At 42.7% G+C, this 14,569-nt stretch overlaps 1 protein-coding gene across 2 annotated transcripts; it reads left to right on the forward strand.

The window, feature by feature from the left end:
• On the forward strand, window positions 1-14,255 carry LOC128137531 (urea transporter 2-like). Of its 2 annotated transcripts, XM_052778545.1 has the most exons (9): window positions 1-198; window positions 5,252-5,414; window positions 6,122-6,311; window positions 6,666-6,794; window positions 7,903-8,095; window positions 9,215-9,362; window positions 9,975-10,109; window positions 11,071-11,120; window positions 11,525-14,255. In XM_052778545.1, the coding sequence occupies exons 2-9, from the start codon at window positions 5,267-5,269 to the stop codon at window positions 11,699-11,701; spliced, it is 1,170 nt and encodes a 389-aa protein (XP_052634505.1). In that variant the 5' UTR covers window positions 1-198; window positions 5,252-5,266; the 3' UTR covers window positions 11,702-14,255. The 2 variants fall into 2 exon arrangements, with proteins under 2 accessions (XP_052634505.1, XP_052634506.1); XM_052778546.1 differs by lacking the exon at window positions 1-198 and having other exon boundaries at window positions 5,273-5,414; window positions 6,142-6,311.
• Window positions 14,256-14,569: the final 314 nt, after the last annotated feature.

Raw genomic sequence — 14,569 nt, forward strand, 5'->3', positions numbered from 1 at the left:
TTCAAGAGGGAAACTTCTTAACATTTGCTTGGAGCTCACTAAGTGGGAGGAGAAACAAACTAATTAGTAATATCAGGACAGGAGCCATGCTAGGCTATATAAGCTGGTAGGGCATTTTCTTTTTCTCCACTCTCTTAGCCCTGCTTTCCTTCTGTCCTAGCCAGCAAAGCAACAGCTACCCCTGAACTCATCGGAGAGGTAAGAGCATTCTCTTCGTTCCTTTGAATGCACAGCAATAAACATGCACCCTGTTACTGACTGACTGTCTTACCTGGATCTTTCTTCTTCCCCAAAACACCTAACAAACAGCATTTCAACAGTCCTCCTGAGTGAGAGCAGCTAAAGCTCAAGAGGAGCACAGAGGTTAGCGAATGTCACAAGAATTTCAATTATTGAGAATTTTCTAGCAGGGTGAGGATTTATTAGGGTTGCTTAGCCCAGTTGCCTGAACCTTTGAGAAAAAAAAACAAACAACAACAACAAACAACTGGAACTCTTTAACATCTCCTTTGACTGCCTTTCTATTCTGCAAAATGAAAAATGCCCAAATAGTAATAATATACAGTTAATGTGATAGTATCTCTGGATTTCTCTGTCCCCGAGAGACAGATCTCTGAAAATTGAATTGCGAATGGGCTTAATGAATATTTGAATCTGAGGGATAAGCTTTCTTTTGAACTAATGCTTTGAAATGTATCTTCTATTGGAAAACCTGAACTTTTTTTTCAGTGAGGGTCAAGTGCATTATAATCTCTCTGTGTTGGGGAGTGTGCTTGTGCGTGCGTGTGTTCCTATACATAACACGACATTTATCCAGCTTTACTAAACCCCTGGTAACATTACACAGGCTATGCTGGAATCAGAGTTGCTGAGAATCTGGCCCTTTCCTCCTATTGTACTTGGATGCAGGAATTCCTCTAAAAACATGCTGCACACAGAGCTGGCTGCCCGCACGCTTCGCAGCAACAATTCAGAGAATGCAAGATACAATGACTGTAATTGTGCAGTAGCAGTTCCTTGGACAAAGAAATACCGCACGGTAATTTAAATCCTCTTGATTTACAGAGTAACTTGAATTTTGTCAGAGACAGAGGAAAATTCCAGAAAGAAGAGAACATGTTAGATAACTTTGCTGCATTTTTAGAGATAAAAGCCCCAAACCTAGCAACGCAGGCACCAGCTTGGAATTAACTATTACCTGGGAGTGTTAAAACAATTAGCCAAATAAAAGCCTCTGCTCCTTTCCCAGCTGCAAGCACAGCACCACTTTTACCATGCATAACACATACTGAATGTGTGACTGGGCTTGTCTCCATTTCAGCACGTGAATAAAAAAAGTATTTGCAGGCCAGATGTTGCAGGAGTGAAGCACCAGCACGGAGCCTGCTTCGCCGCAGCTTTAACGAGGCATTACTGAGATGCCGTAGGTATGGCGTGACATGGAAGAAGTGTACACAAGTGGAAGAGAAATTGATTTAGGGAGACATGAAGTTGCATAACATCAGTACTTTGCTACAGGACATTTATTAACTCTGAAAAGATGATAAAAAAACAATAGATTAGCTTCTTGGCCCTGAGGTGATTTCATTTTCATGCAAGAGAAACATCTTTTTTTTTCTTTTCTATTCTCACAGATTCCATTTCATAGCTGATACAAAAGTATTTAGATAATTCTAGCTGCAAAACTTTCCTTTTTGCTTACATGAGCATTATTAGCGAGGATGGCAGAAAGATATTATCCAACAGCACAAAGATATCTAGGCAAGGGGACGCAGCAAACGTCTGGAATCACTGGGGAAAAGCAGCAGCGCCCCAAACCTAGCTCTCACTTTCCACGGTACACCATGGGAAAATAATTTTAAATAGTTCCTCTGCACTTGCAGCAAGTCAGTCCTTGCACCACAGAGATGAAAATCCCATTCAGACTCACTCTGCCTGTGTCCTGCTGCTGCTCCTGTATCACACCAGTTACACACCAGCATGGGGAGCCCACACTGGATTTCCTACCAAATGCGCGTCTGGAGCACCTCTCCAGAGCATACGTGAGATCAGGCAGTGCACTTCAAGCTGTGTGTCTGAGAGCAGGACTTACACAGTCTTTAGTTCAGAATCTGAGATCAAAAAAACACTTTCCCAGACTAACAGAAATAAGGAATAAAAAAATTTTTACAAAATCCTTTCTCCCCACAGAAGCCAAGCAGTCTGTTCCAGCAGAATAGTCCTTCCACAATTATTTCCATTTCCCTCCTTCATCCACTAAGAAAAAAAGCCCACTTTGACCGAAAACTGCATGTTAACATAACTTTAATAGCAGGTCTTCACAAGACTTAAAATTCTCTGAACATCTCCGTGTGTTCTGTCCTTTCTTAAAATGGCTGCTATCACCTACCCCCTAAAACAAGATAACGTGTTAGCAGATCTTTAATCTGAGCATATATGGCAGCTATCGCTTCTTACAATGCCAAAAATTATTAAAATTGCCCCAAAAATTCTCTGCTGGTGCTCATTTCCAGGTGGTTCACTGCTCCTTTATACTTTCTTTGGGCAACTAAGTAGAAGTAGAGCAAGTCCTCCATGCTCTGCATTTCTGGATGGATGGGAAAATTCCCAGGCCTGTGGTGACAGCCGAACCACCGCACGCAGGAGGCAGCCCTCCCACGGCGCCCGCGATGTCATTTGGGGTGGCAGTGAAGCCGGCGGGGCTGGATCTGGGTCTTTACGGTGTCACCAAGACCCCACCAAAACCAAGAGTGCTCTTGGCCTACCCATTGCATACCAGGCTGCTCTGCAGGTGATGGGGGTGTTTTGTAATGATTTCCTTCTCCCATGTAAGCTGATAGGAAAGATGAACTGAAGTTCATGCGAATCCTCTCTAGAGAGACACATCACTTGATGGACAGGGACACAGTGAACATGAGTTTGACCACCGGCCAGAAGGTGCCTGTGATCACCCCCCAAGCACTCCGATTTTGAATATTCTGGAAGAACGGGTATGCAGGGCATTGACGCAGCCTTCACCGGGGGTGAAGTTCAAGCCAGGTTGGTGGAACTGCCTCACCTGGCCTTTTTGCCGTGCCAAGTGCATCGAGCTGACTTCGTTTCTGCCCATGAAAACCCAGAGCAAAGGAGTTCTCCAGGCTTGCACAGTGCAGCACTGCCTCGCACAGCTGCCACGCCAGCAGCACAGCCCATGCACTGCCAAACAGCGTCGAGAGCAGATAAAAAGTTTCACATCTCACAGGGATTTACAGCGTGTAATTATTACATAGCCCAGCGCAAAAATTACCTTGCACAAGAAAGAAGCGAAATTCCACTCGGGTACTCACCACGGGAGAAGTCTTTTCCCGTTCATTCTGGTCCTGATTCAGCAAAGCACTGGACTCGCATTGCTGCACTGGGAAGTTAAATATGCACTTAATGTGCCTTCCTATGGCAAAGCGACTCAAAGTTCTGATGAATTAGGGCTTCCAATCTGACCCGTTTTCTTCTCCACCATGCGAGCGGGCCGGACAGTGACTCTGATACTTCTTCTCGTGCACATTACATCCCACGCTGCAGAACGTCTCCAGGCTCCTGCGGTGCAAACAGCTCCTCGGTCCGCATGCGGGGAAACATGTTGGGCATGCTAGCACGGGACACACAACACCACTCTGCAAATGCAACAGCCCTTGACTTTACGGATTAGCAACAGAGAAAGCCTAAGTTACCTAAAGAGGAAGATTCTATAAATTGAAAATGTAAAGGCAGTTTCACCAAATGAAGAGCATTTATCTCGGCTGGAAATTTTGATTTAACTGAAAGTGCATCCAATTCACTTATTCCATTATTTCAGAATAAAATATGAGAGAAGCGAAGGTTAATGAATCAAGGTAATGAATTATAACTGAGCCGGGAAAAAGCCTTCCAGCACCAAGACACCATCCCTAGCAATACTCTCATCCTTTTCTTTTCTTCCTCCTCTAGTTAAGCTCCTTGCCTTCGTGTCCTACACAAAGTCAAATTCAACACTCTTCTACTTACTGGTCCTGTCTTCAGCTTCTTTCACGTGGAACCTATCCTTGCATTAGGTGGGTCCTCCCAGAAAGCAGAAAATGTCTGTTTATTATTTGTGCAAATATTTACTACTTCTGAAATGTCACCAACAGCCCTCCAATAACACACAGTAAGAAACTGGCCAGGACGTACATTAACCAGCCATTCCCCTACACAGACTCAGAGCTGTTTAACCACGTGTCTGGGTCTGCAAGTGTAACGCCCAGGGGTGAGGCTGCTTTAGCTTAAGTACTCAGCACCTGTATTTCTGAAGCATGGATTCTCTTCCCCAGCCGCCGGGAAGGCTTTTACCAAAGTTGCAAGTGAGTCAAGGACTAACTCAAATACTTTTGTGTTTGTATCATCCTATTTAGACTATTAATTCTCAACTTAAATCCTTTACTTCTTGCACAAGCTGCTACTCACCGGTGAGACCTGAAGCAGCTCTGGTTCTGTATTCACTCAACAACGTACCTTGTCTTGTGTTTTCTTTGTCTTGACAATTACCAAGAATTAGTCCTACTCGTCAGGAAACTGAATACACTCCAGGGAAAGGTTTGGCTGGTTTTAATTTGCTGACTTCATATTGAGAATTGGCCCTTAGACAAGTAACGAATTGGCTATAGGACATGAGAAAGGTTGAACTGATCCCAATAGGTGACAGGATAGAGATCTATAAACCTAACTCTAGGTACCTATTATTGATGGCTGATGGATAAAATCAAACTGGAAATATGGGTTAAGCAGCAGAGGAAACGTAATCACTGAAGCAGCTTCCTAGATGTGCTGGATCTCTAATAAGTTGAATCTTGAGGTAAGCTTCAACTTCTGTGAAGCCAGTGTCCTTTAATGCCATCTTGCTCTTCTTGAAGTCACCCTTTAAATCAAGAGCTGCTTGATTTCTAGAAAACATGGTATAGCTGAGCAGGGTGTTAAAATAACGTAAAATACTATGACACAAGGCTCAGTGGTTCCTTGTGGTGTTCAAATCTACGACTGCATGAAAGTCTGGAAGGACAGCGCAGGGTCCCAAAGGCACATGAAGAGGGAATGTGCTCATGGAGACATGAGAATCAGGTGTTCAGAGTAAGGATTTTCCTCTTTCTGGCTCCAAAATAACACATGGTGAGCAAAAATATGTGGTAGAGAGAATAAACAGGGATCAGTAAGAGGCATTGTAATGAACTGTCTTTTCTTTTTCCCTTGAATTTTACCAAAGGGTCAGAACATCAACATGGAAAACAGTGTTGATGTCAAGATAGAAACCAAAGGGGAAAGAAAGCCAATAAAGCAGAATCCACTGAGCAAAGCTGGGAAGAGAGTCTGCAGAGCTGTTGGGTACATCACCGGAGACATGAAGGAATTTGGAGCCTGGCTAAAAGGTAAAGCTACTTCATCATGACTAATTAGGGAATTCCAAAGAAGAATTGCATCAAAGGAGTAATAACTAACTTCTCAGTAATGTGATTCAAGTTAGAGTAGTACAGAAACTACCTCTGCCCTGATTTATTTCCATTTTGTAGGGAAAAAAATCAGCTTTGTGCAGAGATCCACATACCACTTAAATCTTGAGGATGACCGAGATGACATTTACCTCCCAACACGCCATGTACAAAGCGAATTTAGTCCCACAGAACATAGCCTAGGATGGTTATTTTGTGCTCTGCCATTCTTCATAATGCTCTCTGTCCTTTCAGCTGAGCAGTTTCTGTCAAGCCTAATGCCACTGTGAAGTTAAATTACACATAGGTAGGTGTGTTTGGTCCCCATAATAAATCAGCAATGGGATACACACACGATTTGCCATCTGAGGCACAGGCATCATAAATTAGCTGGTTTATATGAATCCGGTCCAGGGTACTCTGGCAACCACACTGTTCATCTCAGCTTTCCAGCTGTAAGTCTTCAGTATAGACCATAATAAATCCCAGTCAGGTTTTACAGTCTTGTTGATTCATTGCTCCAGTCGTGCTGCCAAGTTCCACTGCCAAAATTCTTCCTGAGTTTCGAAAAAAACATCCCGAATCAGTACCATCTGTGTATTTGGGGGGGGGGGGGGCAGTTTATTATTTAATTTGATCTCTTCCAGATAAACCTCTCATGATCCAGTTTATTGACTGGGTGCTGCGTGGGATATCCCAGGTGATGTTTGTCAACAATCCCCTCAGTGGGCTTATCGTAGTTGCTGGCTGCCTAGTGCAGAACCCATGGTGGACGCTCACGGGCTGTTTAGGAACAGTTGTCTCAACTTTAACAGCACTTATTCTGGGTCAGGACAGGTAAGTCCATCCTTTTCCCCTTCAAAACCAGATTGTCACTTCAGGGCTGACTTACGTGTTAAACGAGCGACGTGGCTGAAGAGCACGTATCTAGCCTTCGCCGGCTACGTATCTGGTCTGGTAGGACCAGACAGATCTTCCCACCAGCTGCATCTGGTGCAAAGAGACACTAGACGTAACTGCAGAAGGAGTAGTTGCTGAGAGGACATGGGACTCAAGTAAATTGAAGGTCGGTGCAGGAACCTTGGCAGGTCGTCATCACACAGAGTCACAACTGCATGGGGAGGGAGGGGGTGATGCGAGCAAAGCACCCCCAGGGGAGAAAATTTCAAGATAGTTGTTTTCTTCACACAGATCAGCCATAGCAGCAGGCCTGTACGGCTATAACGGGGTCTTGGTGGGATTGCTCATGGCCGTCTTCTCTGCTAAGGGAAACTACCACTGGTGGCTTCTACTGCCAGTAGCACTGGTATCCATGACGTGGTAAGTCGGGTGGCAAATCTGCTTCTTATTCCAGTTCCAGTGTCCCCACATGGAGACTGAGCTGTTGTATTTTACGCACTATGCCGACTACAACACAAAAGAAACACAACTGGCACATACGTGCTACTAAATCTGTATCATTGTTTGCACTTTTAAACTCGAATGTAATCCAGAAACAAATAAAACACCCGCATAATCACAAATAAACCCAACGGGGAAAAGGAAAATCAATGGCTGATCATGTGTAATTCAATGCCCCAAATGTTAGGCATATTGCTGCGATGAGTCAATTCATTTTTGTTTCAAGAGAAACATTATTTTCACCATTCCCCACCACCATCAACCACAAGTGTTTCATCTATTTAAGCTGCCATATAAAAATGTCATGAAAATTTACTTCTCCAAGCACAGAAGCTGTTCAGTGGTCCCAAGACATGACGGTTGATGCTAATGAAAACAAACAACTAATAATACTTTACTTATATATATGACACCATAATCTGCTAGGTATTTGGACAGTGAAAATTTTGAAAGCTGGCCTTTGGCCCCCAAATGTCTAGCTGGAGATTGCTAAACCACACAAATCATCTGTCTGCCTGGAGTTCATGTGGTATTATACTCACTTTAATATGCATACCTTTGATATCAGCCTTTACTTCTAATGACCCTGATCCCTAAGAATGAACAAGGACACACAGCCTTCTTCACAATTCACTCAGACCTGACACGGCTGTCCTAAATTCAAGCCACTTCACGTACTACAAGGAAAAAAAGTAAACCCTGAGACTGAGCTGGGAAGTAACTCCATTAAATCACTGGATCCTCCACATGAATGGAGGATCTTGGCTCCCTCACGGTCACCAAATTCACCACATATTGCGTAACCTGACAGGAATCTGTACATTGCTAACTGCCCTGGGAAGGGTAGGAAATTTACCGGGTGACCTAGCATATCTCTGATTTTATCAGAAACACTGAGGAAATTAAACAGCTTTTTTAAAAAAAATAGAGTGAATTTCCTGCAGTTGTTTTTTTTGTTGGGTTTTGTTTGGGGTTTTTTTTTCCTAGCTGACAAGCTCCTAGTGAGACCATTTTGTTCTTCTTTCAGCCCTGTTTTCACCAGCGCTTTAGGCTCAGTCTTCTGTAAGTGGGATCTGCCTGTTTTCACCTTGCCTTTCAACTTGGCCTTGACCCTCTATCTGGCTGCATCAGGACCCCATAACCTCTTCTTCCCTACAACTGTCATTCAGTCTGCAACAGCAACACCAAACATCACCTGGACGAATGCTGAAATGCCAATGGTAGGGTGTCCTGAAGATAACAACCTTCTCGATTTACAAAGAAAACCGCTATAGAATCATATTATCTTCCTTTCTGTTACTGCATTACGGCCTGGCAATACAAAATTGCATTTATAAGATAACTATTATCCAAAACGTAAAGGTTTACTCCAGGAATTGACAATTTTGATAGCTTGAAAATATGAATCTTTTTGGTATCATCTGCTATCTTTCATTTACAGTTGGATCTAAACTATAATCTTCAAAGTGCCTCTAGAATCTAATTACCCATTACTGTGCGTATACTGATCAGCACCCCATAGATAAGGTTGTGCCGAGACTACCAGTTCACTCACAGGTTAATTTTAGTTCTCCATGTAAAGAGTGCTGCGTTTTTAAAATTGCATCTTTCTGATTAGAAATAAGCAAGCAGATATTACTATGGAAGAATGGTTACAAATTTGGGTGCAGGCACATGTTCACATATTTTTAGTTAAGATTCAAGCGGGACCTTTAAAAAAAAAAAAAATTATTCTCCTGCATAGCATAGTAAACAACGTAGGTACTGGAGTAATAGCTTTCCCCTAAGGCTCAGTGGGCTCTTTTGAGGGGTTCCCTGGGAGTTATTAAGAAAAAGAAGTTAATTGATACTAAATAGCAATCCATATGAGTGAACATTTCTCAAAAAACATTTACCGTGGCACATAATTTTATGAGGACCATAAATGGGCTGTTCCATGTGGAGGAACTCAACATTTTGAGGAGAAGATCCACTCTCATGCTCCATAACAGCATGCAAAAACGGTCATGTCAGCAGCATGTGTAAAGATGATGAGCAAACCCTTTCACAAAAGACATTTGCATTTGATATTAGAGCAAAAACCTGGCAGAGGAGCTCATGGCTCCGGAACAAGGCATGACTCATTTTCATCGAAGGGGAAACCCTGTGGAAATGCCCTGCTGTCTCCTGAGAAATGTCCAAACTTTCCACTTACAGTCCAGGAAGAGACACTGCATCTAACAAGTGCCGAACATCAATCTGACCAAGAAAAATAGGTTTTAAAAAAAAAAAAAAAGAAAATTACAAAGCCAATAACAAATTGTCTTTTTTTTTTTTTTTTTTTTTTTAAATTCCTGCAGCTCCTGCAATCCATTCCAGTTGGTGTGGGCCAGGTTTATGGCTGCGATAACCCCTGGACTGGAGGAATTTTCCTGATTGCTTTATTTATCTCTTCTCCACTCATTTGTCTGCATGCGGCAATTGGATCAGCAGTAGGGATGCTGGCAGGTAAGGACTTGACTTGTGTTGCAGATTTATATAAAAACATGGAGAATAAAAGAGGAACTGCAATGAGTGGAGCACTTACAGTCACAAACGTTTCTTCCATTGGAGAATGACTGCTTGAAAAAAAAAAATATACATACAATTCTGTTTTAAGAATTCTTTTGTTTGACTTTCCCATTCTCTTACCTCATTTCACGATGGTGGAAATCTTCAGAAGAAAGAAGCCTACTTTTGGCTGAAATGAATTTTTATCATTAAATACTTCATTTCTGGGTATATTCTGACAGGTTTAGGAGCAGCTTAATAAAAGTCATAGCCATCAGTCTGAATGTGCAGGCCTCACGGATACATTTAAGGCTCACACGTACGCTCGTTCACTCATGCATCTTTTGCTGAAATCACACGGCCGAATTGAGCTCTACAGCAGTAGGGAAATTCTGCCGTGATTGCATTAGATTAAAGTGGCTTTAGCCTTAGACCATAGCAACACGACTACAAATAGGAATTCCATGTACGTATGAGGGCTAGAGCCCTTAAAAAGCTGGATTCATGCCATTTCTCAGCTGCTTTTTTCTCTTTAGCCAAGGAATGACACATCTTTGACTTATTTTCCAGCACTGAGCCTAGCAACACCTTTTAGCAAAATCTACTCCGGCTTGTGGGGCTACAACAGCTCCCTCTCATGCGTTGCGATCGGAGGCATGTTCTACGCTTTCACCTGGCAGACACATTTGCTGGCAATTGCCTGTGGTACGTACCCTATGGATTTTCACTATTACCACGCTTCCTTTTGAAGTGAGACAAGATGCATTTATACTGGAGGCGAGCAGAAGCCAAATGGCCACCTCTAGACAGACAGATGGACTTCGGCGAGACTGCCGAATGATTGAGCTGGATGTTGGAGCCATTGCTCTAACATCCCTGACAAAATAAAAGGAGTGCTTTCACTTTCAGCCAAGAGTTGTGTTCAAAACAAGAGATGCAATCAGTGGATGCTGATTAACTAAGGTCTTTGAAATTAGATGCTTAGTTTTGAGGCATTAATTGTGTTCGTTCAACATTGCTGGATGAATCATATTGTTTTTTCCAATCATAGATACCAGCTCAAATTCCTTCTTTGGAGGAGGACGTATCTAAACTTTGAGAAAACTGGAGCTCAAGATGAGTCCGCACCTATAGTTAGACAGTACAGTTTCCTCAGTCTACTGAAACAGATACCAAAGGCATGAGCTAGGCAACACAGAATGATTGAAGAATTATTTATAAGGCAATTCCATATGAAATTTCAATATCACAGTGAGCTGGGAGTGAAACTATTGCTCATTCAGTGCTCATATAAAAAAGATTTAGCTTTGTATCTCATTGACCCACCTTCCAGCCCTAGAGGCAGGAGAGATGGGGGTGGAAGGCTTATTTTCCTATTTAACCCCATCCATCAAGCTACATACTTTCCATGTCAGTGCATTTTTCAAAAGGCTCTGTTTCCATAGTCTCATTTTTCATCACTCCAGTTCTTTTTTTGTTTCGCCCTTTCCATGAGCTCCAGGTTGGAGGGGACACAGTGCAAAGGAAAGAGCTTTAAGAGGGGGCTGTCCAGGCATGGTTGTAAGCATTGGTTGAGCTACACAAGGCAGTGTGAGAGATGTTTTGCCATTGCTGCTCTCCTCCGCGAGCAACCAAAATCACCAGGAACTACCTTTCTTTTTCACAGCGCTCTTCAGTGCCTACCTGGGAGCAACAGTGACTAACATGTTGTCTGTGGTAAGTAGTGTATTAGCTAAGGTCTTTTTTCCCCAAAGACAGATCTGAACATCTTGAACATTTGGACATTTTCCTGGCTTGTGAGGCAGAACACCAAGACTCAGAGAATAATTCAGCCAAAGGCAGAATGGGTCTTGGAGAGGGTCCATCCAAGACCACTGCAGATGCACTAAGAGAAGGCAGCCTTCTCACCGGAGCTGGTAGATGTTGCAGGTTAATGCACAATGTCAAGATCTCGTAAAGAAATCCTGCCTCCCCAGGGAGAGACTCCATGCAAAACCAAGTCAAGACTTCCTCGAGAAAGCTTGTTCCAAGCTACCTGGCTCTGGGTTTTGTTCAAGGGCTGGGGGATCAAATGAAAGAAAGACATACAGTAAATAGGTGGTTTGTATTTTCCTTTGCAGTTTGGGGTGCCATCAGGAACCTGGTCTTTTTGCTTGTCTGCGCTGACCTTCCTGTTAATAAGCACAAACAACTCTGCCATCTACAAGCTGCCACTCTCCAAAGTCACCTATCCAGAAGCCAACCGAGCTTATTACCTGAAGATGAAGAAACATCAGAGGTCTTGCTGTGAGGTATAAAGACCCAAGAAGAGAGATACTTTGCAGATTTTAAGGCAAGAGTGCAAGGTGTTTCCCCAAAAAACATGATCTGTGTGCTACAAAGTCAAAAGACCAAAAAAACCAAAATCACCACCTCATGAGTGGAGAGACTTTTTCCACTGCATTCCTTTGTGCTATCCTGATTAGATAGAACTGTGCTGTGCTGGAAGGACCTTTCCCAAGACCAATCTGTAACGATTCAAAAGCACATATGTCTGAAAAGACACTTCAATTTTAAGCAGTGGGGAAATGACTTAGAAGTTGAAAAGAAAACTCAGTCTGTGAAATCGAAGTCACAGCAATCGGACGTAAAGCAATAAAGAGCAGAGCATCTCTCAGCATCTGATGGGACTCCTAATTAATGGCTAAAACCAGCTTACGACAGCAATAGGATACGTCTTAGAGAGCTTCATAGTAGCAGAGAAGTGGAATAAAGAGTACCCTTTGCTAAGTAGAAAATAGATGGTGAAGAATTCTACCTGGAGGATCTCTCAAGCCCAGTGGAGAGAGATGTGCATTAGCAATCATCACACACAAGATGGACACAGATAAATTGCAGGCAGTGTTGCTAACACTTGCAAGACTTGTGGTAAAAATCACAATAATGGCAGGGAGAGGCTGTCTATCAGCCCCAGCTTTTGGATGTTTTAGTTTGCACTAGGCTGGAACATTTCATGAAATAAATGTTTCAGGCCTACCCAGTTGCAGAGAAAAGTCTGTAAACCCAAGGCCAAGAAAGCAAATACCAGTGAAAAGAATCCTTTTCTAAAAAGGAAAAAAAAAAAAAAAAAAGGAATAAGAGTAATGATTTTATGTTAATCTCGTGATTTTTCTTGATACTTCAACTTGGTCATGTGTTAGCAAAGGAGGGGACAGCAGCAAAGTCATTGCTGTCCCTTTCCTATGCAATAAAATGGCTCTATTCAGCCTGTGCACAAGCAGAACTAATTTGAGCTGATCTTCTTGACCTCTCTCCCTACATCACCACCCTCGGCCCACAAATGTCAAGCAGCAAGTTCGTCTGCTGCCGAAGTTGCTGCTCTGCCATCTCCCGCCACGCCACGATGGGAAGAGGATTGTTGGAGGACTGGTGGACGTAGCAGAGGTCTACAGCAGACCAGCCTTGTGCCACCTCTGCACGGGCTCCTGGGGTCTGCAGGTAGGGAAGGAGGAAGGTGACCTTGCACCCAACAGTGCTGGTCACTGCCTGGCTCATCGAGATACTTCATCTCATGACGAAGCTGACATCTTCACCAAAAATACTCCATACGCTCAGGTCCTTCGCTTGACATCAGCCTACGTGCAGTAACGTTGCTTCTGGGAAAGCAGATCAAAACCTGTTCCTCTTGTAGCAGAGGAAATCAGAAGTAGCCTGCGAATAGTGCTACTGCTGATTTTTGAGGTTGGGAAAAACACATGCCTTTTTGCAAACATCAAAAAGATCTGAGTGAAAAATATTTGAGATGAACTGCTGGCAGTATTTTCTGGTGAACTGTTAGGTTTTCAGATGTTTGACAGTATTTCTGTATGACTGACACTCCACAGATCACTTGTAAAAATGTACCATTTCCTGTGTTTTACTTGGTACATAGCTACATAATATTGTGCGGAGTTAATTTTTAAAACAAATATTCATGCCTTTTTGAGTTTGGTATAAGTTTTCCTCTATTTATCATCACTAGGCTCTTCCAAAGACAGATTATCCCTTAAATAAGTAGTCTAGAAGATGCTGGAAAATAAAATTATGAAATGAGCGTATGGGGGATGCTCTGGAAACTTCTAACTTCTGCTCTTTGTACTTATGGCATTTTGCTGCATCGATACCTTCTTAAATGTGCAAATTGCTTCTGTACAGGAGGCACGATCAGCCAAAGGCACGGTGTTGTGCCTGCAGAGCTACAGGCAGAGCTGGAAACCTCCTTGAGACCAAATGAAGACTCATTCCTAGGGGAGATGCTGGACAGGCCCCCACACTGGGATTAGATAAAGTCATGTTCTGTCCAGAGGATGCACCTCTCCATTTGTCAAACTGGGCAAATGGAAAAGGATATCTTTTGGTGTCTGAACTGACATCCCCCCTCCCAGAACTGTGTGTGCCCCAGAGAGACAAACCTACAAAGGCTAGCTTTCACTCTTATGTCAAAATCTGCACTCGGGTAGGAGTACACACTTTATGACCAGTGTAAATCAGCAGATTTCCTCCAACTGGTGCTATTTCAGCTTGCTGTTGCTGAGCAACAGGGACATTTTGGCAGTACCATAAAGAAACCATATGCACAGAACAGAAAAACAACAAAAGATGAAGGCCATGTCTCAGCCATTAGAAAGACTTTGCACATCATTCAGAATTAGTTCTTCATTTTATGCTATCCAGAGAATTCATTCTTCCCATCACCCCATGCAAAATAACAGTTATTTGGCAATATGACACGTATATCAGTCAGAATATGCATATCATGCTTTTTCCCATTATCGTTCATAATGCAGTCTTTGCTAACAGGACTAATTTATCTTATTATTGAAACTGTTCTTTTTTCTTTTTTTTTTTTTCCCCCCCCTTTACATCAAATAAATGCTATTCAAGCCACAATTTTTTTTCAAGCACTCTTTTTGCATTCTTGTTTCTGATACGCAGGTGATATCAGACTCATAAGAAACATTTATGCTGGGCAGGAGTTTTGGGGCTCTTTCCTGGACTACTACCCTCCCAGTGCCAGCATAACATAGCAAAAGAGATGTCACTGCATTTAACATTTCTAAAAAAAACCAAAAAAACCCCAAACCCCCAAAAAACCCGTAATGCCAAACCACTTGAAAACATCTGCTTGGAATCAGGTTTCATCCAAA

The sequence above is a fragment of the Harpia harpyja genome, chromosome Z (assembly GCF_026419915.1).
Source record: "Harpia harpyja isolate bHarHar1 chromosome Z, bHarHar1 primary haplotype, whole genome shotgun sequence".
In the NCBI taxonomy this organism is placed as follows: Eukaryota; Metazoa; Chordata; class Aves; order Accipitriformes; family Accipitridae; genus Harpia; species Harpia harpyja.

What these genes read in the sequence shown, in the direction of transcription:
- LOC128137531 (XM_052778545.1), top strand. Translation starts at nt 5,267, where the DNA reads ATGGAAAACAGTGTTGATGTCAAGATAGAAACCAAAGGGGAAAGAAAG. An exon ending in GCACTGGTATCCATGACGTG is followed by an intron (nt 6,795 to 7,902) that starts GTAAGTCGGGTG and finishes TTCTTCTTTCAG; the next exon opens with CCCTGTTTTCACCAGCGCTT. An exon ending in AGCAGTAGGGATGCTGGCAG is followed by an intron (nt 9,363 to 9,974) that starts GTAAGGACTTGA and finishes CTTATTTTCCAG; the next exon opens with CACTGAGCCTAGCAACACCT.